The sequence below is a fragment of the Hypomesus nipponensis genome, chromosome 5, assembly GCF_054491055.1.
Source record: "Hypomesus nipponensis isolate SF chromosome 5, ASM5449105v1, whole genome shotgun sequence".
NCBI classification, from domain to species: domain Eukaryota; kingdom Metazoa; phylum Chordata; class Actinopteri; order Osmeriformes; family Osmeridae; genus Hypomesus; species Hypomesus nipponensis.
In genome coordinates this window covers 9,272,274-9,300,000 of record NC_140365.1, presented here as the reverse complement: position 1 = coordinate 9,300,000, position 27,727 = coordinate 9,272,274, and the positions used below count along the sequence as shown (strand labels likewise).

General features: G+C 53.4%; 1 protein-coding gene across 1 annotated transcript in view; it reads left to right on the top strand.

Annotated features, from left to right (window-relative positions):
- Window positions 1-27,727, top strand: part of cux1a (cut-like homeobox 1a) — a 127,245-nt gene that overhangs the window by 66,020 nt on the left and 33,498 nt on the right. The window contains exons 4-9 of the mRNA XM_084697821.1: window positions 1,635-1,713; window positions 5,645-5,782; window positions 7,542-7,716; window positions 11,008-11,084; window positions 11,954-12,020; window positions 25,533-25,581. Of these exons, the coding sequence (XP_084553947.1) occupies window positions 1,635-1,713; window positions 5,645-5,782; window positions 7,542-7,716; window positions 11,008-11,084; window positions 11,954-12,020; window positions 25,533-25,581 (585 nt within the window). The remainder of the gene's footprint in view (window positions 1-1,634; window positions 1,714-5,644; window positions 5,783-7,541; window positions 7,717-11,007; window positions 11,085-11,953; window positions 12,021-25,532; window positions 25,582-27,727) is intronic.

The window sequence follows — 27,727 nt, the reverse complement described above, 5'->3', positions numbered from 1 at the left end:
CAGTGAATTATCTGGATCAGGCGTATTATCAGAGTATTATACAAAGACAAACACACTCACACTGCCTAAGGGCTTTCTATGACTTTGACTTGACCAACAGTCAAACACACGGAATGGGCCGGACGGACAGTGCGTCCTTGACTCTGTGAAAGGGCTTTGTGGCTGTAGCTTTGCCCATACTTTACAGCGTTCAGGGCACAGTGGCGCAGTAACACACTGGTATGACTCACAGCTGTGCGAGAGAAGAAAAAAAAAGAGAAAAAAAAAAGCCTTAACAGGTCTGAATCAGGACAATATCGCTTGTTTTTACATGACCGTGACAGGCTGTGCTTGATTGACGGCTCGTTATTGCCAGGTGGCGAAAATGCCAGCCTTTAGAGAGCTCAGCTGTTGCATGTAGAGGTGTGTGTGTGGGTGCGTGTCTCCTGGCTCACAGTCACTGTTAGGAGTAGTGTGTGTGTGTGTGTGGGGGGGGGGTAGTTTAGGAGAGTTGGTGGGGTTTACACAATAGTGTGTCATCCCTGTATCCTATGATTCCAAAAAAGGTGCTCAACCATTGGCCATGCTATTTAAATAGGGTTTTGCAGAACGCACCATCTCTCACCCCCAACCCCCCTCCCCGTGGCCAGCTGTTGCCAAGCGTGTGGGATTGAGGGCGTAATAGAGTTTACGGTAAAGAAAAGAAAATCTCTGACCCTGACATGAACCCCCACCCCCACCTCCTTCAAGGACTGCAGAGAGAGAGAGAGAGAGAGAGAGAGAGAGAGAGAGAGAGAGAGAGAGAGAGAGAGAGAGAGAGAGGGAGAGAGGGAAACGAAACAAGGGCAGTAGCGCCAAAGTAGGGTTGAACTGAGCTGTTTAAGCGTTGGCGTGGACCAGAATCTGTACGAGTGTCCCATCCTACTTCGCGTTGAGGAGAACAGGGTTTTATTCCATCTCCAGTTCATGTCAAACTACTGTGCGCCAGGAAACCAAGAACGTTTAAAACCCCTGTTGTTCAGTCTACAAAGGTCAGTTATTACAAACCCCCCCCCCCCCCCCCACACACACACACACGTGCACAATAGCACACGGTGCTTTACAAATCTTCGTCCGAAGGTCTGTGTTGGGTTTTCGGCCCACCCAGAAATCACATCATCTCCTCCTGAGTCCCGCGAGTCACAGGTAGACACAGGAGGGGATCTTCTTTTTTTAAGGACCGCTGCGGAACGTCCGCCCTTCCCGCAGCCTCGTTCGCTTCCCGTCTTTGCGCGAAGCGGCGACCTCGCCCTCTAATCCGAGGCGCCTCGTCGTCCCAGTTGTGCCGACAGTTCGACAGAGACAGTCCAACTCAAAGCGGAGAACATCGCCAACCAGAGCTTCCGGCCCCGTTTCCTGTTCCTTTCAGTTCCGTGTCTGACGCCCTCGAAACGCGCCGTTTCGCTGCGCACGAAAACCCGGAGAAGCGTCGTCACAAAGGGAGCGCTGCCAGCGCAGGTGAACTGCATGAAAGGGCCCGCGTCCTGCGGATGTGGGCGGAAAGGTCCGGGCCCTTTGTTGTGGTGTGTCGTCTGAAGCAGCCAGTTCTCGGTGACTGAACCCCCCCCCCCCCCCCCCCCCCCCCCCCCCCCGTTTTCCTTATCTCTTTGTTTCAGATCGACGCCGTGAGTAAAAGGAGTAAGGAGTCCGAAGCCGCCTTCCTCAACGTGTACAAGAGATTAATCGATGTCCCAGGTGAGGCTGCGCGCGCGCGCAGGTGTGTGTGTGTGTGTGTGTGTGAGCGCACGTGTGCACGGACGCGCCAGCGAGCAACAGAGGATGCAACACCGGCATTTTTCACCACAGCCAATGCTCCGTAAACACATCAGTCAGGTTTATGAGCCACCAGTCGCTGGGACCCCCGACACACACACACGCGCGCGCACACAAGCGCCTGATGACTTGCCCTGCCGTCCTTCAACCACGCGGTCGAGGCGGCCATTGGAGGCTGATGAATCCAGCCTGTTGAGAGACACGCTATCTGTTCACACTACAGCTGTCGGGGGGCCGGAGCCCCCGGCCAGGGCTGTTTCCATCTCTCTGGCGCGCACCGGAGGAGAGGGACTGACCCGAGGAACAGTGGAAACAGACAGTCGACCTGTGTGTGTGTGTGTGTGTGGAAAACAGTCAAGGAGGCCTACCGCCTGGTCCGTAGCACATTCCCTTCAGATTTGGCCTCACAGAAGCAGGGCTATATACTGTACACACACACTCACTCAGACACACATTGTAACCTCGGTCTGTAGGAGCAGGCCCGCCTGGGGAACCACTTAGTATATGCATAAATGACTGCTGTTGTGGTTTGGCGATCCCCGTCTTGCTAAAACACAGAGAGAGAGAGAGAGAGACACACACACACTCACAGAGAGACACACACACACACTCACAGAGAGAGACACACACACACACACAGACGCTGCTCAAAGTCTGCCAAGACAGATGAGCAGCACCCAGAGACCTCTTTGCCTTGGCTCGCTTACGTCAGCCCGTGTTCCAAGTGGGGTGTGTGTGTGTGTGTGGGGGGAAGTGTAGGAATGTCTGTGTTTTATCAGTGTAACGAGGAGCCTGTCCATTCTTGTCTCCCCGTCTCTCAGTCTGAGGGAGGCGATCAGTGCTCCAACGATTATCTCATAGGTGTGTGTGTGTGTGTGTGTATGTGTGTGTGGGGGTGGTTACAAGTGTGTGAATGTCAGTGCGTGTGAGAGCATGTCAGCAGGTGCCTATTCTGTGTGTGTATGCTGTGTGTGGGGATTACACCTTTTGCCGTCAACAGGTCTCACCTTTTGTTCGCTCACACGTGATTATCCACATTCTCGCCACGGCGACACCATGTGCAAGTGTCTTCACTTAGAACCACAGAGCCTGTGTATCTAACCCCGCACAAAAAAAAACAACCTTCCAGACAGGTTTTTGAATACTAAAACAGACAGGTATTTGTCAAGCAGTCGGCAGACTTTCTCGCTCCTACACGCACGCACACACACACTCGACACACACAAACACACGCGCACTTGACGCCGGTGCCGGCGCTGCCTGTCTACTACAGAGAGCACCGGGAGCAGGATGGAAGCGAGCGACACAGACACGCAGGCACTCGATTTTTTTTCTGAGGCGCTCGTTGACTCACTCGCGCACCGAGCATGCACAAACACAGGCGGGCTCGTTTGACGCCTCCCTGTTCACAGCGGAGCTGTGGTCGACCGGATCACCGAGAGATACGCTGACGGGACACAACAAACCCCGGCAGTGTGACTGAACCCATCAACGTGACACTCTGTTGTGACCTTCTCCCAGGTCACTCTGTCATCCTCGGTGACAGTAATCAGAGTTATTTTTAATCGGGCGTTATTTGAATCGAGACCCAGACCCACTTGCAAATATCAAACGTTGTCCCGTCCCGGAAAACAAGGCCCCTGGAAAAACAGACCTACCGTAAAAGCAAAAGGAAGGAAAAAAAAAACCTGAAACCGTCTAAACTTCAATCTTCTTTTGAGTTATCAGACAGACGAACCATCAAATGGTGTTTGTGTGGGTTGAGTGTGTGGGAGTGTGCGGGTGGTGGGATGGATCCCGTGTATGATATCCACGTGGAGCGGCGATGAAAAGGTGGGCCGTGGCGCAGCCGCCAACAGCGGCACGCTCAGAGCGCTGTCGTGTTCTCAAAGGCTCGGCCCAAGAATGTGCTTCCCCCTCCCTCCCCAAGGACGTTTCCGAGATAACCAGGGCCTCGCTACAGCGGCGGAGTTGCTTTTGTTTTTGAAGAAAACAATCTTGATTTTTGGACACGGAGACGTGTGTGTGTGTCTGTGCGCCCTCGTGAGAATCGAGGCTTGGGCGTCTTTCATCCCCCGTCTTTCGCCACTTCTAAACCATGTCTGCTTTTAACAATCACTTGTTCGTCTCTCTCCCTCCCTCTCCCTCCACCCCCCTCCCCCCCCCCCTGTCTCGCTGGGCCAGGGGGGCTAATGTAATCATATGATTACATAATTAACCCAGCTGTCTCATTAAAGAAAATCAACTGGAATTGGGGCATAATTAGTCATACAGCAATTAGTAGTGTCGATGCCGGGCACTGATGAGCAGGCCTGGCAAGACGCACACGCGCACCCACACGAGTGGGTGTGTGTGTGTGTGTGTGTCGGTGAGTGTGTGAGGTGGTGTAAGGTTGGTGTGCCCCCCCTATCCCACCGCCCCCACCCCCCTCCCTCCCAACACCTCCTGACCCTCCAGCCCCACACCTCACACACACGCATACACACACCCCAACCCTCCCTAGACTTGACCCCCCCCCCCCCCCCCCCTCTTTCCCAACCTCGACTGCCTCCCTGTGTACCTCTCCCCCTCCACCACACGCTCCCGGTATGATCGACGTTAGCCGCGTCGACGGAGGGGGAACGAGGCCTAGTGTTGCTATTAACAGAGCGGTGTGTCATGTTCTGTTCTACTTCCTGTTTGTTCTCTGGATCCAAGACGGCTCTCGTATCCAAATCTCTTATCCTCATGCCTCGTCCCCCGACGCTCCCTCCAGAAGATTCTCCCCCTTCCTGTTCCGTCTCCCCCCGCGGTGAACTTGGGAATGTTGTTCGGCGTGGACATGCTGCCCGCAGACTCCTGGGCCCCCCTCCCCTCCACCTAGCGTTCTTCTCCCCCTCCTTGTCGTCTTCCCTTGTTCCCTCGCGCTCCGTTTTTTTCTCCCCTCCTCACTTGTAGTCCTGCTTTCTTCCTCGTTAGTTCTCAGCTCTGCCTTCTCCCTCGCTTGCCCTCGCTCTCCCTCCTCGTCTCTCTCTCTCCTCCTCTCCTTTGTCTGCGCCGCTCGCTCACGTGACCCAGCTCAGTGTGTGATTCCGTGTGTCTGTGTGTGTGTGTGTGTGTCTTGTGCACAGCGCCAGCGCTGTCTCAGCACTCCGGCTCATTGCTGTGCGAATGGGGCCAGCTAAACATAGCCTTTCTGCTCCACCACCCCAACACACACACACACACACACACACTCACTCACGGCTCATCATCAGCCCTTGCGTGACTCGCCACTGCCCTTCACGGTCCCAGCCAGGCAAAGGGACACAAAAGCTAACAGGACACCTAACTGCTAAACTGCTGTCCGCATTGTCCCAGCTTTATAACAGGTTTAGAGCCTTTCTGTGATGACAGAAAAGAGGAGGTCTTCTCATGTGTTTATGTATTCAGACGAAAACAGACGGACCATAGCTGACTGTCTCTCAACTGCTCCCTTCCTCCTCCTGCCTCCTCCTCCTCTTCTTCCTCTTCCTCCTCCTCTTCTTCCTCTTCCTCTTCTTCCTCCTCTTCTTCTTCCTCTTGCTCCTCTCCCTCCTCTTCCTCCTCCTCTTCCTCCTTCTCCTCTTCTTCCTCCTCCTCTTCCTCCTCTTCCTCCTCCTCTTCTTCCTCTTCCTCCTCCTCTTCTTCCTCTTCCTCCTCCTCTTCTTCCTCCTCCTCTTCTTCTTCCTCTTGCTCCTCTCCCTTCTCTTCCTCCTCCTCTTCTTCCTCTTCCTCCTCTTCCTCCTCCTCTTCCTCCTCTTCTTCCTCTTCCTCTGCCTCTTCCTCCTCCTCTTCTTCCTCTTTCTCCTCCTCTTCTTCTTCTTCTCGCTCCTCTTCCTCCTCCTCTGTGCAGATCCGGTCTCAGCTCTGGAGGCTGCCCAGCAGCTGCAGCTGAAGGTCCAGAAGATGCACGACATCGAGACGGAGAACCAGACGCTGCGCGAGACGCTCGAAGGCTACACCAAGGAGAGCGCCGAGGTCAAGAACCACGGTGAGCTCCCCCGTCATCCAGCCATCCCCTTCTTACCACGTTTGGATCCTCGGACAACCCAAGTTCCGTCAAAAAACCAAAACCCTGTCTGTATTTTTAGGGGCCTCAAGACAACTGCAGGCTGACTTGACTGACTGAAACTGTATATTTGATCGAATGTCCTTTTTCTCCCCCTGGAAATGGTGCAAAAGTCCCAAAGACTCGAGGGAACGAGACCAAAGTAGGGAACCTGATACAGCCAGAGAAAAGGGAACCGTGTCGGGAAGGTAACCCCTCACACGGACATGAGGAAGTCATCACCTCTTGAGTTTTTAGTGTGTGTGTCATTTGGCTTAACGTCCACCCTTTAGAGGCCCAGAGCTGTCCCCGTGTCCCTCTGTAAACTGTAAGAATATAGATCCTCTTTTAATGCAGGCCTATTCTCTCCTCCTCCTCCTCCTGAAATTCTCTTGGAAAAAGTAGCCCCTGGGCTCTTTTCATTCTCACCTTCTTTGTGTGGGCCCTCTAAAGCCTTACTCGCTTGTTTTTTTTTCCTTTTCAGAAAGAATGGGGGGAGGGGGGGCGGGGGGGCGGGGGGCTGGCCCTCACCATCTTTGGAATTCCCCTCCCACCAAGAGCTAATTGACCCAGCTCAATAGCGGCAATATTTTATTTTGCCATTGATTTTTTTTCTTTTTTCTTCCTCTTCTCGCTTCCTCCCCCCTTTCCCCTTCTTTGCTTTACCGCCATCCCCCCTCTCTCTCTCTCTCTCTCTCTCTCTCTCTCTCTCTCTCTCTCTCTCTCTCTCTCTCACCGTCTCCCCCCTGTGTCCAAGCTAAGCTTTGGATTCCCCTCCTCAGCTCTGAGGGAGAATCCCTCTCCCTCTCTCTCTCTCTCTCTCTCTCTCTCTTAGTTCTCTCTCTCTCTCTCTCTCTCTCTCTCTCTCTCTCTCTCTCTCTCTCTCTCCTCTCTCTCTCTCTCTCTCTCTCTCTCTCTCTCTCTCTCTCTCTCTCTCTCTCTCTCTCATTTAACCCACCCTAGCTGAGGGGGCCATTGATCCCCCGCAACCTAAATGTTTAAAGTTCAATTTAACAGTTAAGGGGGGAAAGGGCTCCGAGGGGACTCGTCCACATTGATTATGTGTCAGGGCTGAAACGGCGGAGTTTAAATCACCACAGAGGAGGGCAAAGAGAGGGGGAGAGAGGGAGAGAGTGGGAGAGAAAAAGGCAAAGGAAGGGTCGGAAGTGCGAGGTGAAAAGTGAGAGCTCTCCGTCAGTAATACACTCTGATCTGGCATTAGCAAGCTGTGAGAGTCGACTGTAAGCCCCCCCTCCCCCTCCTCTCCCCCACCCCTCCACCCTTTCCTGTTCAGAGACCCCTATATCTGTCGGAACGAGACAGAGGAGGGGGGGGGGGAACAACAAGGCATAGTACGGCGGGAAGGAGAAAAAACTAAAGTAGCTAGCCACCAGGCGTTAAACAGTGGATTACAGCGTCGGGCTTGATTAAAGCATTAAATCATATTGATTGTGAAGTGGAGATGTCTCGCCGAGGGTCCGATACGGGACGGTTTGAGCGTGCTGTTGACCATAATCCCACTGCGCCTCAAGTGACTCCTGCCGGGGTACGCGTCTTTGTGTGCATGAACGGACCGTAGATGCATGGAAACGCGCACGCGCCTCGATCCCATCCAGGAAACGTGCGCGGCTGAAAAGCCCTTACAAACGGCAATCCTTTCTCCCCCCCCCCCCCCCCTTCCCACTGCTTCCCCCCCATCCAGAGGTGACAATTAAAGCACTTAAGGAGAAGATTGAGGAGTATGAAAGGACGCTGAAGAGGCAGACCAAGGACCAGGGCCGGCAGGAGGGAACCGAGGAGGCGGGAGAAGGAGAACGGAAGGAGGAGGCGACGGAGGGCGAGGCGAAGCTTCACAACGACCACGCCGAGGAGACGAGGTAAGCGAGAGAGCGCGACCCCCCCCCCCCCCCCCGTGGACTTTGGCCAAGCCCTCGCTGACCCACCGTTGGCATAGTTAGTCCAGGTTGGAGAGAGCGGAGGGGGTGTCTGCGGAATGGCTTCCTCCGACGGGAGTCGGCGTGGTCCTGCTCGAAAATAGGGATCCCTGTATCGACGTCAAGAAGACCCTTGTTAATGCCGGATTTGTTTGTTTACGCTCAGCCAAACAAAGCCGGCATAATGCCACCCCGTGTGTGATTGTAGATAGCATGCCGGTGCTCTGGAATCGGGAGGGACGGTGTCTGCAGCTGCGTCTAATGTGTGTAGTCCCACCATGTCGGCTCTCTCTCTCTCTCTCTCTCTCTCTCTCTCTCTCTCTCTTCTCTCTCTCACACACACAGAGACGTCGATTCGGCTCTGTGATTATCTCCACTGCCGACTTAATGCCAGTACAACAATGACCCCCCCGACTGCGAGGGTGGCGTTAAGGCACCGCATTCATGCCTTGAACAGGCGGTGTTAACGGGGCTTGTTAAATCAGAGCTTCTCAAAACACAAGTTACTGTGCTTTCGGGCTGTTTGGTGAGTCAGAGGATGATCCAAATAGCTTTGGGTAAAGTCACTTTGGTATACATTCTGTTTGGCTGCAACCAGCAGCGGATGTATGACACACTTGACGTCACGCTATCTTCTCTTGGCTACTCTCCCTTTACTGGTCTCCTTCATGACGACACCGATTCAGAAGACGCAAACATTTTGACTCGTTCCATGTCGTCGCTGGGCACGTCCAGTATGCATTGAGCCTTTAAGGCCTCTGTGTGGTGCGCACTGCAGGAGTGGCTGTACGAGGAGTTGTGCGTGTTGAGGTCGTACAAAGTTGTACAAAGTTCAACGAGGACGATGGCGGCCACGTTTGGCTTTTAGGTTATCAGTAGGTGTGAAGCGCACAGGAAACCACGTTTATTATCAGAGTCATTTGCACTTTCAGTCAGCACTTGAGCCGGGCAAATATTGACTCTGGTAAACAAAGCAAAGTCCAGCTCTTGTAATGAATGACATCATGCCTTAGGGTTTGTTGTATGGATTTTTTTTCCGTATAGTGGGGATGTAGTATTATTTGAATGTTTTTTTATTATTTTATTATGGGCCGGTTAATTTTCCCTGATTGTTGTTGACTTGATTTTCCAATCACAATGTTGAAATGACTTTTTGTAGTTTGTTGACAGGACAAGTTGAGCATGCACTATTCTGTCACTCTTCACTGTCGGTGCATATGGTCGTCAAAACGTCAAGACAATCCACCTTGATTGCCACTAGCCTATCACCCCCTCACCACTGCCCCCTTGTATGAGTATGGCATATGCGGCTGTTACACAAGGGCTTTTATCCTGGCCATCAACTAATCCCATTGCCCAGTAATACCTTTAATTCATCACTGTTTGTTTACCGCTAAAAGCCCCGGCATCATGATAATACCGCTCTGAGCCCTCCCGATCATAACCTCCTCTGCCAGCTTGGCACTCAGGGGCACACAGCCTGTGCCCTCCCGTTATGTCACGCAACGACAATACACGCCATTTCCCTATTGTCACCCCCCCCCCCACACTCCCTTCCAACCCCACCTTAAAGGAAGCCCATACAGGGCTGTTCAACCTGAATCTGTTCCCTTGAATTATTTCACGACTTCCTGGTTGGCCGGGAATAGCATATGAGAGGCTGCGGAGGCGAGTGGAGCTTGTTGCCTCCTGACACCGGGATGAGTGGAGGCAGAGGCAGTCATCCAGGCAGGCAGCCACTGCGGGGCTAGTCACAACCGATGTGTCATCCGAGGTGTGTTTCCACTCTCGGGCGTTGCACCTCTGTTGTTTGTGCTAGCTCCCCTCTCGGCTGGCCGGTGGGGTTAGAGGGGAGAGGCTAGCGGCGGCCGTTTTTAGCCCCACATAGAAACAACTAATTGTTGAACACTCGCCCCTTCCTTCCAATGAGAAGGCTACGCTGTTGGATGCCGGCCTTTTCCTGGCTGCGGCTGTGATCCAGCCCATGATGGAAGGGTGTTGTTTTATGGGTGGTGGTAAGGTCAAGCCTCGTCACTGAAGCTTCCACTGGGCTCAGGGTCATGAACTTGGAGGTGTGTTTTTTTCCTCTCTCAGAGGCAACCTTGTAGCACCTCCTACGGAAAGGGTAGCTGAGGCTCTTTTGTTGACATGACTAAACATGTTGTCTTATCTGTAAAGATAGAAATGGAATCAGGTGATGGTATGGTAGCTATTCACCAATGGATTCTTTACTCAGAACCGGCTCTTCCTGTTGTCAGTCTGTTGGTTCTGGTGAGGTTGTGAATGTGCTTGCTAGCTACTTGAGTCGAGCCAGAGGCCCTAGGGCAACAGTTAGTGTAGCTACCTCAAATGCGCGCGCACACACACCCATAGAGCCATTTGCCACTGCAATCTTAGTAGGCTCCATGCTGTTCCTAATGGCAGAACGAACGGGTGCTTTTGGGCCTCATTTGGATACGCACTTTTGGTCCCGTCCCATTTCCCCAAATTTGCTGTGCCCTTGCTGTGCTTTACCTTCAGAATAACAAATGGAAATGTCAACGATGCGCGCCAATTTAGCTGGCCCTTTTCAGGGAGATTGGCGGCCTGTTCCGATAACAAACTAATACCCAAGGACAAACAGGCTTCTTCCTGTTCAACCTAGTAGATGGATAGTGAGGCAGAACTGGATGCTAATTCCTCAGGCTTCACCGCGCTCCCTCCACTATCTCGCTGAGGTAAATTGATGGGCTGCTCTGCGGGCGCGGTGGGGCTCGTGGCATGATGAAAGAGGCCCATTGGGCGGCCCAGGTGTTCCAGTATTAATAACCCCCAGATAGAACCGAACAGAGGGCGTCTTTACCACCAAGTCTGACAGGCCTTGCTTTGTTGGCTAAAAATACGCCACTTAGCTAGCTAGCGTCGCACTCTGGGTTAGGACACTTTTAGCTATTGCTTAAACTAGAATTGGGGTGCCTGTTCGCGCCGGAGCTATGGTAACCTGGCCTCTTTGTTGAAGTGCTGATGCACTTACCCTTCCCCTGGTTGTTAAGTGATACTATGCTGACCTCTGTTGGAGTTGTAGGTGGTGCTTAACCCGTCCATTTTCTCTTCACGAGATGATTCTAATCTTGTTTGTTTTGTAGGCTGAGAAGGTTTTTTTTTTTTTTTTTTTTTTTTGCTATGCTAAGTGGTTTGTTGTTTACTGAGGCGATGCTAAGCTAACCACGTTGTTGTCATCCTCTCTCTGTACAGTGAGCACCAGGAGAGCAAAGCCTCTGTGGAATCAAGGCTGGAAGAGACAGATATCAAGGCTCAGTCCCTACAGACAGGTAACAAGTCCTCAAATGGATATTTCTCCGAACATTTGTTGTTTGTTTACCCATGCAGGCACACACAAAAGCATACAGAGCAAGAGAGTTCACTCACTCACACACACACACTCACTCACTCACACACACACACTCACTCACACACACACACTCACTCACACACACACACTCACTCACACACACGCCCGTCAGTATTTCTCCCAACAGTTTCCAGTACCCAATGGTGTCAACGTGCGTGTCTCTTCAGTCTACATCTCAATGCTGACTCGACCAGCTGAAGGCATCAGATGGTGGATCCTCTCTCTCTCTCTCTCTCTCTCTCTCTCTCTCTCTCTCTCTCTCTCTCTCTCTCTCTCTCTCTCTCTCTCTCTCTCTCTCCCCTACTCTCTCTCCCTCTCTCTCTCCACTCTCTCTCTGTATGACTCGGTGACTGCTAGTTCCGGGCCAGCAAGTGACTAATCCAGCACTGTCAACACGTCCCAGCTTCAACCCAGCCGCGTGATTCCACGCATTGCGTCCGACAGTCCGCTGTCACAGGGCATCAGCTCTGGCCAAACCACGCACACACACACACCCTTACACACACTCACCACACACACTCAACACGCTCTACGGTACTGGACTGCACTTTTTGAAACTGTTGGGCCCTGGAAAAGTGGGGATAAACTGCTGTTTTTCAGTAAAGACTTTGCAATCTTTGCCTACAAGTTGTGAGAGATTCCCAGTACTCTTTATGCACTGTAGAAACCTACAGCCGTGTAGCCCTCAGGCCTGGATACCGTGTCTAGGCAATGTCCCTTCAGGGCCGTTTGTACAGTAGTGCACAGTGGCTGTGGGTGCTAATGGTGTTTTGATTGATCTGCTTTCAGCCCTTGACGCAACTCAGGCTGAGCTTCTGGACCTGAAGAGCAAGTATGACGAGGACACGACGGCAAAGTAGGTCCCCATCCCTAGCTGGAGGCGCCGGTGCATGTCTCACACACACACACACACACACGCAGGCATCACCCACCGCGCACACACACTTTACGCCCCTCTCAGAACTTTTGTCGGCGACACACACCAATCAGACACAGACAGACACACACCAAGTCTTTCTCGCTCTTAAAAATGACACACACACACACACACTCTCTCTCATCCTCCAAATCCTCCAGAGGCGTTTTCTGCGTTCCTTTGATTAGGGGTAAAAAAAAAACCCTGTGGTTGCCATCTGCAGTAATTGCACCTGAATCTATGGAAAATCTGATCTCCTCTAATAACCCTACTCCATGCATAATCACAGATCACATTACCCCAGCACTCGGTCCCCCCCCCCCTCTCTCTGCCAGCCTGGGCTCCTCCAGACCCCCGATCTGAGCGCCGCAAAGCAAATCCAGCCTTGTCCCCCCCCGACCGAATGGAATAGAAGACGTATAATTGGCGCGCCCAGATGACGCGTACTTGAAAGCGTGCGACTGTGTGCCGAAACAGGCCGTGGAGGACTCCACCTGGGAGACGGGGGAGGAGCGAGGCGTGCGCGCGCGCACGTTACTCTACCCAAGCACACACAGCGCCGCGTGCGTTTGCGTGCGTCTGTGAGTTTGCGGCTACTGTACACGTCTTCCTGTGTGAGGACATGTGAAAATGACATGTTAGACAGGCAGTACCTCCGTGTGTGCGTGCGTGCGTGTGTGTGCATGCGTGCATTCACGCGTTGACATTTTCCTTAGCTGTGTTGTGTCTGTGTCTCTGTGTGTGTGTGTGTGTGTGTGAGTGAGTAAGCAATGATTATGTGATCTGTCTGTCCGACTTGCGTGGGTGCGCGTGCGTGCGCGTGCGCGCGGCACTGCCTGTGGTCTCTGTACAGTGGGTAATTTCCGTGTCGGCCTGTCACAGAGGAATTCTGGCTGTTGCCGCGCCCCAGCCTTCCCTCTTCCCCCCCCCGGCTATTTCAGTGTGTCTACCACCCAGGCACTTGCAGGAGACTTAATTATAGCCACCGCTAACCAAATGAAAGGCACTGTTGCCAGGCCTCATACACACCCACACACACACACACACACACTGTAACTCCAAACGGGGGTCTCTTTTTGAAGTGTAACAAGTCCCCTTGGCTCGTTAGGCTGCTGTGGAACAGAGTCAGAGGCTCTCACACAAACACATTGATTCGTCCTCACACACACACACACACACACACACACATGCAGGCACACACACACACACAATTGATGCTTTATTTTTCCCCCGTCTTTCACTTACACACACACAGACACACACAGACAGACACACGCGCAAACTTGCATCAGTGTCTAGCCTAAGGCCCCCCTCCAGTGAAGGGCCTTGACAGAGGGAACCTTCTAGAAATCCCAGTCTCCTAGATAACTGTCTGAAGAAACAACTCTGAATTCTCTGAATGATTCTGCGCCTGTGCGTGTGTGTACCTGTGTATAGTCTGTGTTTGTGTGTGTATATCTATGTATGTCCTGTGTGTGTGTGTGATCATGCGTGTCATTCCATGCTTTGCATCCCCAAAACTGCTCGCTGAATGTCATGGTGTCTGTCAGACTCTGCTTTCGGTGTGTAAGTAAAGTTCTTTTTTAGGCGTTAGATTGACAGGTTATTTCTGCGGCTGGCTCCCCTCCCTTGCTCTTTCACTCTGTCTCTCTCCCTCTCCTCTCTCTCTCTCTCTCTCTCTCTCTCTCTCTCTCTCTCTCTCTCTCTCTCTCTCTCTCTCTCTCTCTCTCTCCCTCCCTCCCCCCCCTCCCCCACGTGTCCGTGGCGACCCCTCTTGCCCCCCCACCGCGTTTGTCACTTACGAGGAGGGGACGCAAGGAAGGGGAAGACACGGATGTACGGCCAGGAAGTGGAGGTGGGATGGAAGGATCGGAGAGATGGGCCGAGGGCGGGAGCATCAAAGCGCCCCCCCCCGGTTCGTGCAGGGAGTCTTGCAGGGATGCGGATGTTATCGACGGTTTTCCCCGCGGGTCCTCAGTACAGGCAGACTTTTGTTAAGCCCTTGTTGGCCCGCCGTTGGTTCGGTGTTTTTGGTCCGAGAGCAGCTGGAGGTCAGAGGAAATACTGTTCTCTCCTGGCTGAGGGGAGAGTGGATTCTCCTGCTCAGGGCCTCCCTGGGGGTTTGCAATTGTGTACCCAACAAACACATTCTGTGTATTCACACACATCACACACACACACACATATACACATCACACAACCACATGTAAACAGAGGCTGAGTGGATACAAAGCTAGACTGACCTCCATTCTGCTCTCTGGAGAGAAAGGCGTATGACCTCCTTGAAGACCTCTTTTGTTTCTCTGTACTCGGAACAGGAAGTATGTCAAGCTCCCGGTCAGTGGAACATTCTAGACTGCGAGCGGTGCATCTCTACCAGTGTGTGTGTGTCTGTCAGCTTGACTGACTGCTCTCCGATGTCATTCGAAAAAACAGGAAGTCGTCACGGTCGATTGACGAGGGGGGGCCAGCCGTCGGCCGTTTGTCCGTCACCTCTACTGATGTCACACAGACGCTGCTTCTGACCCGTCGGTTGAAAAACGGGGGGGGGGGGGGGGGAGAGAATCTACGCACACTTGGGCGCCAATTTAGCGTGTTCAAATCACACATCTTAGCAAAGTCGTGACACGTCTTCTGAGGCAACTGGAATAGCAGGTTTAAAAGTATGCCATAGGTGAAAAGGGCCGTCAAGGGAGATGTGTACCGTTCCAAGTAATGATGAATCGGCTCAGCCGAATAGAAGGTGTGTTTGTGCTCTGTCTTTTTTTCGGTTCTTTTTTTTCTTCTCAAACTCGTCCTCTCCTTCTTTGCTGGTGTGTTTGTCCTTGTGTTGCTGTGGAAGACGAGCACAATATGGTCGATAATGCCCTCATGTAAATTCCATTACAGTATGTTATATTTGGAATATTGGCAACTGAATGTTTCTCATAACGAAACGCAGACGATTATTCATTCGTTTTTACGCTGCGCTGTCCGCTGCGATTGTGTTGATAAGTCAACACAAGTACGGCAGACGTCGAGTCCTGCTATTTCATTTGAAGCGTTAGTAAGTCAAGCTATTTTAACTGTTGCTAGCAAGCGCTAATCGTGTTAGCCGAACACGAGATGTGTTGCCTGTGGAATTGGATGAGAATAGCATTTGCTAATGATCTTTGATTCATTGAGGATTATGTTGTCTTTTTTTTCTTTTTTCTTCTGAGACAAAGAAATGAGAAAGTGGGTGGGATGGAGGGGGAGGGAGATGGAGCAAGCGAGCAAAATATACTGTTTATTGAGGCTCTGTGGAGATTCCCCTCATTATTATACACTCTTGGGAGCCCACACACACACACACACACGCGCCCAGCGACTGTAGACAGAACACCCACAAACGCATACTGTATAATCACACTTCCTACCGCAATGCAGAAGGATCACCCACATTCAGTATGGATTCCAGTCACACAAACATTCGCCCACCTCCAACGCTTTGCCCACGCTTATACTACTGGCAGACACACACACACACACACACATACACACGCAATCACACATGGCTGTCGACTGACAGGACACACACACGCACACACTCGTCCGCACACGCACACTGGCACCGTGGGTGAGTCCTCAGACAGAAGGTCTTGTACCTTATCAATGGCTCCTTGTTCAGTCTCCCCGGACTAATTACATTGGAGCAGAGAGTGTGCGCCCTGGAAAACATTCCCCCACTGTGTGTGCGTCCGGGAAAACAGTCCCCCTGTTGCCAGAGTCCCAGAGTGGCTCTTTTAAAAGACCGGGTGTCCAACATGTCTCCCCTCTCTCTCTCTCTCTCTCTCTCTCTCTCTCTCTCTCTCTCTCTCTCTCTCTCTCTCTCTCTCTCTCTCTCTCTCTCTCTCTCTCTCTCTCTCTCTCTCTCTCTCTCTCACTCTCTCACTCTCTCACTCTCTCACTCACTCGCTCCCCCACACACACACACACATATTATTTGCATTTAAGAACCCTTCAACTCCACGATCTGAAGGTCTGCTCTGTGGTGATTCACGTACTCGGTGGTCACAGCTCACACACGCACACGTTTTGTGTCTCTGCCCAGGTTAAGAGTACATCTCACTGCACAGTTATGTCACCGGTGTGTTCCTGGCCCACAGTTAACTGCCTCCTCCGCCGTTCCTCGCAACCGTACACACGCACACACACGCTCCCCTGTTCTTCCAACTTGCTTCCCCTGTCTGTCTGGCGGTCCGTTACACCTCACTTGATCGCACTCTCACACAACGAGCTGGGCCAGCACCCCCTCCCCCCCTCCGTGCACGCACTCCCAGCTCCCAGCCGGAGCACACCGGCCTCTGAGGGGGTCGTGGTGTGGAGGACCGGGGGGGGGAGGGGAGGCGTCCAGGCCGGCCCCAGCCAGCGGGCGTGACAGGGCCAGCCGTCTCCGTGTCGATCCGGGCCGACCACACTGTGCAGCTGCCAGAGCCCCGTCTCTATTGATTTTCTATTAGGCTTTAACAAGTCTGTCTTCTCCTGGCCCCGGAGTTCCCATAATTCAGTGTTGTCTTCTCTCGCTCTTTTTTTTTTTTTTTTTTCTTTCTTTTTTTTTTTTTTCTCTCCCTTCTCTTTTTCATTCTTTACTTTCGTCTTTCTCTTTTTTCTTTTTTTTTTTCTTCTTCTTCCATTTCTAATCTCTCTCTCTCTCTCTCTCTCTCTCTCTCCCCCCCCCCGCTGCTCTCTATCTCTCTCTCAGCTTCTCTGTTCCCAGTTTTATTTTGTTGTTTTTTCTTCTCACTCCCTTGTGAACTCAGGATCGCTAACCCCGCCCCCATTTTCACACATGCCATCTCTCACCCGTCTTGGCACGCATGCACGTGTACACGCGCGCGCGCACACACGCACGCGCTCTCTAAACATATATGTGTGTGTGTGTGTTCTCCCTTGCTCTCTCTTGTGGGGGCTCTGGTGTTACTCTGAGTGTTGGAGGAGAGGGGGAGAGCCAACCAAGCGTGATAATAGAACACATCAATTCGCTCTGGCTTTTTCTTTTTTGGGGGGGGAGGGGGGCCAGACTCCCCCCCCCCCCCCCCCCCCCCCCCCCTCCACACACACACCCTCCTCCCTCTCCCATGTGTCTGTGGAGGAATGTCACTGTTTCTGTCCAGGCCCTCAAGGTGCCTATCGTCCCCCCCCCCCCTCCCTCCCTCCCTCCCTCCCCCCTCCTCCCCCGTCTCACCATTCCCTCCCCTTTCTGTCTTGCACTCCTCTCTCCTCCCTCCCCCCTCCTTCCTCACGTCTCCCTCCCCCCCCCTCCCTCCACGTCAGGCCCGGGGCTCTCCATTGATGCAGACAGAAGCCTGGGACCGCGCGTTGGCGTGCCGCGATCTGAAATTTTAATGCACTGCTTTACAGCACAGACCCCCCGCCCCTCCCGAACCCATTCTCTCTCTCCCTCTCCTCCTCTCGCGCTCTCTCTACACACACACACACTCACACACACACTATCAGCATGTCTGCTGCTGGGCCCGGCCTCCCCCGAGCCTTGCCCATTTATCGCTTGGCTGAGCAGCGCGCCACGGCCCGCCCAAACACACACACACACACCGAGGCAGACACAGACAGAGGCCCCGGATCAGTGATAGACTGACTTATCCCTTCCCTGCTCTCTCTCACACACACACACACACACACAACAAACACTGGCACGCTCACACCTGCTCACCTCGAGGAGCGGGCTCGCTTTTGTTTTCGTGTGTGCCCCATGCGTGCGTGTCGGCGAAAACACACGCTGCCTCGTCTTACACGTCAGGGGGTGTGTGCGTGTGTGTGTGTTGGTCCTGCATCGACGACAGGGCAGCTGGAGACGCCATGACGTGTGTCGCGTTGTGAGGTACAGTCGTTGCCGCTGCTCCTCGCGGTGAGCTGGCATGAGAAAAACACAGACACAAACACACACACACACACCTTTTGACACACGCACCAATTTAGAATGTGTGTGGAAGAGGTTTGAGCTTTGTAGCTCAGGTACCGTGTACACACACACACACTACGCACACACAAACGCCACTACACACACGTGCACTACTTTTCCAGGAAGGTCCATGTAGCATGGAGCGTGCTATAATGCCTCTGTGCTGTGCATCAAAGTGCAGTTGGGTGTTTGGGACGTTTTTCTCTAAACGATTTAGTTGGAGCGGCTGTAATATAGTGGCATGCTGAGAGCCAGGTGTGTAAGAGACCACGGCGCCCACGGCAACAGTAACACACACACACGTGTCCACACACACACACACACACAGGCATACACCTTTTCCCTTTCTGAGATGGAGAGTGGCACTTCCAAATCGATTGAAACGTCCATTTGGTTTCGTGTGCTTCTTAAAAAGCACTTTGGAGTCTGAAAGGGTGAATTCTACAAATGGTCACCCCAAGAGTGTTACTAACAAATACATATTTGGTCAGAATTGTGTATTCGTCTTGGGAACCCTTTAAATTGAAAGTAGGTCCTCTTCTTGGAACAAACACCTGGATCTGGGTACCCGCCGATTGACAAGATGTACAAACACAACCATTTTTATCCAGGCATCTACATGTAGGTATTTCTTAATATGCACTGGGCAAGTAGTCAGTGGCATTCGTAACCTTTCTCAGACTGGTTTGACAAGTTGTATTATAACAAGCATCTATTGTCCAACTGTGGGAGACTGATGGGCTTCGTGTGTGTGAAGGTTAGTGTGTGTGTGTGTGTGTGTCAGAGAACACTTTCAATGCAGGTGAGTGTGCAGCGTGTGTGTGTGTGTGCCTGTCCCTGGCCCAGCCCCTTTGGGAAGAGCTGCAGGAAGAGAGAGAGAGAGAGGGGGGGGGTGGGCAGGGAGGAAGAAAGAGGGAGAGAGAGAGGGGGGGGGCGGGGGGATGAGGAAAAAGTAGGCCAATGAGTTGAATAGCTAGTGACTGCAGTGTCAGGCGGGCTATGCAGGGGATAGGCTGACTGCTACAGGGGAGTGTGTGTGTGTGTGTATGCGTGTGTATGCGTGTGTATGTGTATGCGCAGACCAGGTGCCTCAATCGGCCGGGAGGGTTAGAGCCTCACACGCGCATTCTAACGCGTTCACTCGACACACGCTTACCTCGTACTCATTCACACACGCCGTCAGTACTCGCGCCCGCACACACATCCACACACACACACACGCAACCATCCAAATGGGTTTGGGCAGTCAAGGTTCTCTTGCAGGCAGCCCTCACCCTGCCCCGTGTCCAGGTGCTGTGTAGGAGATCTTTAGTACAAGGCACAGTCGTGGAGGGAGGAATTGATCCCGTATTTCATCCCGTCGTCGGATGCTACAGTACAATCTCACACACACTGGACTACTGCTGAGGGATCTCCTGCAACCCACGGGTCACACTCCATATGCACACAACATACACACACACACACACACACACACACACACACACACACACACACACACACAGGTGGAATGAAAAGGATGGCAATGTTGCACAGAGTTGTTTGGGTGAGTGTGTGTGTGTGTGTGGAGGGGGGAGTGTGTGCCCGCTGCTTTTGCATGGGCATACATAGTGTGTGTGTGTGTGTGTGTGTGCGCGCCTGGTACGAGCCCGTGTCCTGTTTCTCCTCAGTCCAAATTGGCAGGGAGAGGCCTTAGATCATCCCAGCCTGGCGCTCTCCGAAGAGCTCGCCCGTGTTTTTGGTTTCCTTTAAAGATTAATGTCCTATTGATCCGCTCTGCAAATAGCAGCCCTGGCCCCGGCTGTGCGGGAGAAGGGGGTCCCGCTCGTTCTCCCCGCTCGCTCTCCCCGCTCGCTCTCCCCGCTCGCTCGCTCTCTGTCACTCAACGCACGCGCACGCTCATTCGCGCGCGCAGACGCTCAGGCGCGACGCCTTCTCTCCCGTTCTGGCGTACGCACGCACACGAGCAAACGCACACTTTAAAGACTTCATCAGTGGAAGCGACAAGGTGTGTGTGTGTGTGTGTGAGGGAGCTGAGTAAAGAAGGCGGTAGGTAGGTGCCCACACAGCCCAGAGAGGCCCCGGCCTCACTCACCAGAGCTGTGCACATTAATAACGTCAGCCTCGCGCCGTGACAGGCCCACTGAGAGAGGGGGAGAGGGGGGAGAGGGGGGAGAGGGGGGAGGGGAAAGACAAAGAAGAGAGAGAGAGGGAGGGGGGAGGGAGGGAGGAGAGGGGGAGGAGCAGAGGTGAAAGGATGGATGGGACACAACTCTGGTTTGCGTGTGCGTGTGTGTAAGGGGGAGGGGGGGGGGGGGTTACAGCAGCATCATCTCTGGAAGCATCCATGTCATTCCGCCCAGTGTTCTTGTGCGTTTGGATCAGCGTTAGCCCTGCTGATTCCTGGGAGTCGACCGGTGGAGTGTGTACGCATGGCGACAGGCGCTCAGACGAGCAGCCGCAGAGCTCTGATGGCAGTCCCATTTCGTCACTTTGCCCCAACCACCAAGAGATAAATGTCAGGTTTATTCACGCCTCTGTCCTCCCCAACCACCCTGCTAGTGTGTGTGTGTGTGTGCGCGTGTGCACACCCGCATAGTGCTCGGCGACATGGTCTCAGGCACGCGGCGGGCTCGGGGTGGCGTTTCCGCTTGATCAGAACCCTTCGCTTCCAGACGCCATGACGTGTTGTGATTAGACTGACCCTGCCGGTCCCGCCCCCCCCACCCTCTCTCTCTCTCTCTGTCTCTCTCTCTCTCTCGTCTCCTCCTCTCCGTCACTCGCTCCATCCTTTATTCTCTTTGTCTAGTTTACCCATCTCCAAATCTCCGTCTCTCTCTCGCCGCCTTTCCTGTTTTGATTCGGTCGTCTTTGTTTTTCTTTGTCTCTCACTCTTTCTTTGTTGCCGCCCGTTTTTGGTCGCGTGCGTCCTGCCTTCTCTCTGTTGTCTCACGCTCTCGTCTCTCCTCTCCCTCCATCCTCCTTCACGTCATGGACCTCTACTTGTGGCTGCCACACCCAGCATGCTTTGCTGCTGCCCCCCCCCCCCTCCGCCACACAAAGACAGATGCACCCTGTCCCCTCTTGCACATGCACACAGATTCCTCCTCACACACACACACACACACAAATACCCAGGCACTCTCTCCCCTTTGGACACATACACACATACCCCCTTCCCTCCCCCACACACACACACACACACTCCCGTCCTGCGTTTTCCCCTAGTCGAGGCCTTCTCCTTAAGTTATTACATTAGGGCCTGGCCAGCCATCCCTAAAGAACCTATTTATAGTGTAGCAGCAGTGCTGCAGATGAGAGACTTTGGCAGACCTCAACAATATTATCCCAAACCCCTGCGGTGACTCCGCAGGCCCAGCACTGGGCCCGCGGCAATATAAACACCCAGGCAGCACGATTGATAGAGAGGACGACACAGTCGACAGCAGGAAGCAATACCCCGAGTAGCGTCGCCATGCCGACGGAAACGCGCCGGGCGCCGGACAGAACTGGAGCGTGTTGCACTCGTACAGACGCTCCAGCGCGGGGGCTATTTTCGTCGCGGCGGGCGTCAACGAGAACGACAATCCTGCATCAGCACAGCACCTCGTTCTCCCCAGTTGCTGACAGTATAGAGGGGGCGGGGGGGGGGGGGGGGGGGGGGTGGAAGAACTGCCGTATTCGGCCTGTCGTGCTCCGGAGGCTCACTGTGGTTGGTGTTCGATGGTTTGCCATGGTTCTCCCCCCCCCCAGCGTAGGAGGTTTCAGGGTGCCATGACTGGAGGGGTTGGATGGCAGTAGTGCGTGGCTTCCTGCGTGGGCGTGCGAGGCGTTGGAGGAGGCTGTGTGTCGGTTGGCTCCTGCCATGGCGTTCCGCCGCGTGGAAGTGGTCATAAACCCCAAAGAGCAGTATTGTGACAGGAACGGCCCCGGCCACGACAACTGTGAAAAATGGCCGTGCTAACGTAGGATCCTCGATTCTCCTCCTCCTCTTCCTTTCCACACGCATACACATATGGTACGCACACAAAACACACACACGCACACACGCGCGCACACTGAGAGCTCGCGAAAAATCAAGCCCCTGGGGCCATTTTGCCTCTCCAGTCGCAGAAAGGTTAAGCAACTCCACCAGAAAAGAAAAGGAGAGACTAAGCTGAAAAAAAAAAAAAGAAGGAAGGAAAAAAAAAAAAAGGGGAAAAAGCAAACAATCTCCTGGCGGAGGCTGCCGGGAGAAAGAGAGAGAGAGAAAAAGGGAGGGGGGAGGGAGAGAGGGGTGGGGGGAGAGATAGATGGAAGGAAGCGAGAGAGAGAGAAGGGGGAGGATAAAAAATCTAATGGGCTAGATCTGTGAAATGTCGCCCCAGCCCAGGGGCATAGAGGCCTCAGTGAGGGGGCACAGGAAATGAGAGGGGGGAGAGGGAGAGGGAGAGGGAAGAGAGAAGAGAGAGAGAGAAGGGGAGAAAGCGGTGGAGGGTGGCGAAGGAGGAAAGGATTACCGGCGGGCGTATGGGCCGCATCCGGACCCTTCTCTGGCCGCAGAGCTTGACCGGCGGGGTTAACCGCTCATTTCCGACAGGCGGCGTCGGAGGGGGAAAGGTCAGCGAGGGCCGACGGCGGGGCCTCAGAGGCAGAGGAGCAAGGGGGGGCCTCGTCTCCTCGCCCGACACATCCACTCTGCTCCACACCGATAGGCCCTGTTTACCGTCTCCGGAAGACGAGCCTAACTGCCGGTCGTCCATCAGCCTCCCTCACTGGTCGCTCCAGGCTTGGTTCCGTTTGTCAACATGGCCGCTGTTCTTTATGAAAAGGGAGACGGGTGTCAGTAAGGGTTCATTCACGCGGCATGACGAGCATGTTCGTATTAGTGTAACGTTCCGACGAATATATAAGGTCAACAGTGTCACCGAAGTCGGCTTGAGCTCGAGTTTGCCAGTCTCTGCAGCGTTTTCTGCGCCGTTTGTTCGTTTTCAGGACTCGGTAAACAGTGAACCCGTAACTGAGGAGAGGGTGAGAACTGACACTCTATGTCCACCCCAATAAGCTAAGCACTGGGAGAGACCTAGACAGGAAACTGCCCAGGAAACAGGAAATTGAGGCTTTCCGCATGTGTGCGCGCGCGCGCATGCATTTGAAAGGGAGTCCCTACGTGGATCTGTATGCTCGCAGGTGTGTGTGTGTGTGTGTGTGTGTACATACACAGGTGATTCATACACGGTTGTGTGCTCTCCTCCGAAGCCCCGTTGTTAAGGAGCTCATTCATCCGTATGTTTTCGCAGCGCAGCTCGACTCGAGACGCAAAGGCAAAGACGCGGAGGTGAGCCAGAGGCCCGTCCTCTCACTGGGGTCAGGACCAGCCCTGGACCGGCCCTATTCACATCCCGCTGGGGTGTGTGCGCGCCAAGCTGTGTGCGTGGGTGCGCTGCTTCACTTTCCCCGTAACCCGGGTCACGCAGGCTGTGGGAAGTGTGTGTTGTGTGTGTGGGGCGGGGGGGGGGGGGGGGGGGGGGGTCGTCATGCGTGTACACGGTGCTCCCTAACATGCAGCATGGTTCGACCTGGCCGTCTTCCGTGTGACACGGCAGCGTGTCAGGCTCCGTGAAGGAACGTCCACAGCTGGTGCAGTACAGGAAGTCGTAAGCTGTTACCAGGTGGCTATGTGGCTGGATGGATGGGGGGGGGTGGGGGAGGTGAGGAGGGGTTATGGGTGCTATTGCCACAGATAATACACGTCGGTTAATACATGTGTTATTTATTTATTTGTTTTAGCTCTAAACCTAATCGCTGATCCCCCCGCTGCGTTCATTTCCTTCCACTAATTCCCAAATCCAGGCAAATCCAAAGGTATTTAATAATGCTCTGCATCTGTGTACCTTGATTGAACTATCATATTCCGGGGCTATTTGGGTTTGCATTAGCGGGCGGGGGCCTGTGTTTGTTAATGCAGCGACTCTCTCCGCTATCTGGTTAATATCTCACGCTGTCACGTTAAAAGGGAAAAGCTTCTTTTTTGGGGGGGTCCACGGCGGTCTTTGTTTTTCCGGCCGCGTGTAAGAATGGGATTGACGAGGGACGAACGTCAAGTGTTGTCATTAGAGGGGAAAAAAGGGGACAGATTCTGTCTGTCTGATTTGGAGCAAAGCCACAAGGTTGTTCCGGCTAGCTCCGTCTCATCAACACACACTGTTGGCACTGTGACGCATCTCAGTTGAAGCTATCGATTTTGCTAGCATTGTCCACTCTAGCAAGTGCCCGTCCATCCGTCGCCCTCCCAATCATAACGATATATCTCAATAGCAGTCCCCACTCCATACAGGACGCTAAGCTTTTTAGGAATGGAATCAATTCAACCAATTAACCATCATTACCAGCACTAAACCCAAATTATCTATAATTAGATGTCGGCATTAAATTAAGCATGGCAACATTTGGGCTCCACTCTTCAGAGCATAAGAGCAAAATGTTAGGGGCCCACTGAGAGGAAACGGGTTATCTACGCGCGGCAATTCTGGGGGTAATTAAACAATGGAGGTCTGTAGTGGTGTCGGCTGAACACACACACACAAACAGACACACGCACACACACCAAGCTTGCACAAACACGCGCACTTGCTCAGTTGGTGGCATGACATTAGCAAGTGTTCCAATTATTACTAACTAACACCTGTTTGGTGATAATTGAATACGAAGCGTAATGGGATATGAAATGAATGGCAGTGATGTTGCGGCAGAACCTCTAAATTCACGAACCCCTCAAAGCAATTGCGCGACATCTGCTTTTGCTGAGAGAAACTTTGTACATTTGTGTTGCCGAGGGTTGAGTTCAGGGAATACAAACGACATTTGTACGCAAAACCAATGGCTTCTCCAGAGTGGTAGGCTAACATGAGCTAGCATCCAGGATCCAGTCCCCTTGACCTCAGGGTTAAGCCCCCGAGATGTGAAGAAACACCGAAACCCCGCCAAGCCATTTGTGAGGCCCGGGCCATAGCGAAACAGAAAGGAAAAATATTATATCAGATTAGTGTGTATTAAGGGGGAAGCCTAAAGACTATATTAGTGTAATCCCTCTGTTTTACTGCAGGGCTTGTTCACCAGGCTCAGGCAGGAGTGCGGGCCGAGCGATGGGGTTGTGGGGGCGGGCAGGGGGGATTAGGGTGTAACTGAGAGGGGCTTAATGGTGTGTGTTAGCATGGGCCCGGGCGAGCGAGCGCCACTCTGGGGGTAAGGAGTCCTCGCAGCGTACAGGGGACACGCACACACGAGACACGCACACATGTACCGTCGAGTACACGAGGCCGGTGCCGTGGGCTGAGCGGACGGCGTGTGCGCGCGCACCGTCAAACCTGAAGCCGTCATACTCGATGCTCTGCCGGCTCTGCTCATGATAACGTTGTTGTTATTGTTGTTGTTTTTGTCGACACTTCACTGTTCACCCTGGTTTCCCCCCCCCCCCATCTTGCTTGCCTCGGTCTGCCTCTCTGTTCATTCTGGGTTCCTTCCTCCGACAGGTCCGATGAGATCGAGGCGGTGATGTCAGACTTGGAAAGAGCCAATCAGGTGAGTTCGCGCGCAACCAACGTCCACTTTTATCTTTGTCTTGCCTGAAATGACCAAATGATCAAAACCGAACCCCTTCTCACCACAGAAATAAGCATCCTGTCCAAACCCAGTCAGCAGCCTGTCTGCAGTCGGAAGAACAAAGAACATTCTCTCCGACCAGGGGGGGGGGGGGGGGGGGGGAGGAGGAGGGGGGGGGGGGGGTGCAAGTGCAAACTATCAAAAAATGACCGTCATGAATAAGAAGGGAAAAACCACACAGACTTCCCCATTAGCCGAGAGAAGAAACACAGCTCCACAGAGTGTGACTAATCAGGCTGCCACCCCCCTCCCCCCCCCCCCAACCCCCCCTCCATCCTCCCACCCCTTCTCTCCCTTTAATGCATCCTCCACGTTTTCGGCCCAGAAACATCAGCGCGGTGATTAGGCATTATTTACACTGAGACGACCCTTTGATAATGTGCGGAGATCTCAGCCGGGATAATGAGGGCTCGTTGTAATTACTCTCTGTGGACCCCGCAGTCTGGAGTTGTGGACTTTTTTTTGTGGGGGGGGGGGGGGCGGTGTGCGGCAAGTTTTCATCGTGTCGTCCTGCCTGGTGCTGGCAGTTCCTACGGAGGAGGAGATAGGGTTCTGATGGAGGGGTCTTCTCTGGTGACTTGTTTTCTGGGCGTTGGGGGAAGAGCTGGAGGTGGCGTGTGTTATGATGTACCTGGGAAGTAGATGTTGGGGTCGTTGGGGTCGAGGTGGGACCTTGTTGACTTGGCGGTTATGTTCTCGCCGTGTGCAATATCACCGGACAGCAGTTTTGTACAGTTTGCTGTGTGTGATTATTAGGGCTCTGTAAAAGGAAATCTAAAACAAACCACGTCAAATCGGGTTTCTAACTGAATTTTTTAATTTATTCCCCTCCCTCGTCCCCATTTGGTATTTGTGTTACTGCCCGGAAGAGTAGGTCCTCACCTCAGCATGCTATCTGCTAGCTCCACCCTGGTCCTCATCTCAGCAAGCTAACTGCTAGCTCCACCCTGGTCCTCACCTCAGCAAGCTAACTGCTAGCTCCACCCTGGTCCTCACCTCAGCATGCTAACTGCTAGCTCCACCCTGGTCCTCACCTCAGCATGCTAACTGCTAGCTCCACCCTGGTCCTCACCTCAGCAAGCTAACTGCTAGCTCCACCCTGGTCCTCACCTCAGCATGCTAACTGCTAGCTCCACCCTGGTCCTCACCTCAGCATGCTAACTGCTAGCTCCACCCTGGTCCTCACCTCAGCATGCTAACTGCTAGCTTCACCCTGGTCCTCACCTCAGCATGCTAACTGCTAGCTCCACCCTGGTCCTAACCTCAGCATGCTAACTGCTAGCTCCACCCTGGTCCTCACCTCAGCAAGCTAACTGCTAGCCTCACCCTGGTCCTCACCTCAGCATGCTAACTGCTAGCTTCACCCTGGTCCTCACCTCAGCATGCTAACTGCTAGCTTCACCCTGATACTCACCTCAGCATGCTAACTGCTAGCTCCACCCTGGTCCTCACCTCAGCATGCTAACTGCTAGCTTCAGCCTGATCCTGCTCCACTCCACTGCATCGGCTCTGTGGCGCTTTTTAACCCGCCGTTCGTCTCCTGAACGACAGCCGTGCTGAGCAGAGCAGTGTCACCTCGCCTGCTGTGACACTCTGGGGCGCATGTCAGCCATTATCAGCAGTCATGTTCCCGTCCTCCTCCTCATCACTGTGTGCGTGTGTGTGTGCGTGTGTGTGTGTGTGCGTGGGGATGTGTGTGTGTGTGTGTGTGTGTGAGAAAGAGGGGACAGGAGAACAAGAGAGCAAGAATCTCTCGGCGCGATTACGCACTTTGGCTGTCACTTTCCTCCCGCGATCGTCCCCCTCATCCGACACACACTCTTTACACTCATCCCACACGAGGCACAATCCGACAAGTCGAAGAGGCGCATTGACTGAGTGAGAATTGCTAGTGTCAGCCCTCTGTAGCGTAGACCAAACCTGAGGCCCCCGTTCATAGTGGCAGGGATAATTACAGCGTCGCGCTGTCAAGTCTTTGTGGACCGTCTATGCGCGGTAATAAAATCCACAGCATTAATATTTACGACACTTCAATATTGTCAGTCATAATAAGTTGACTCTCATT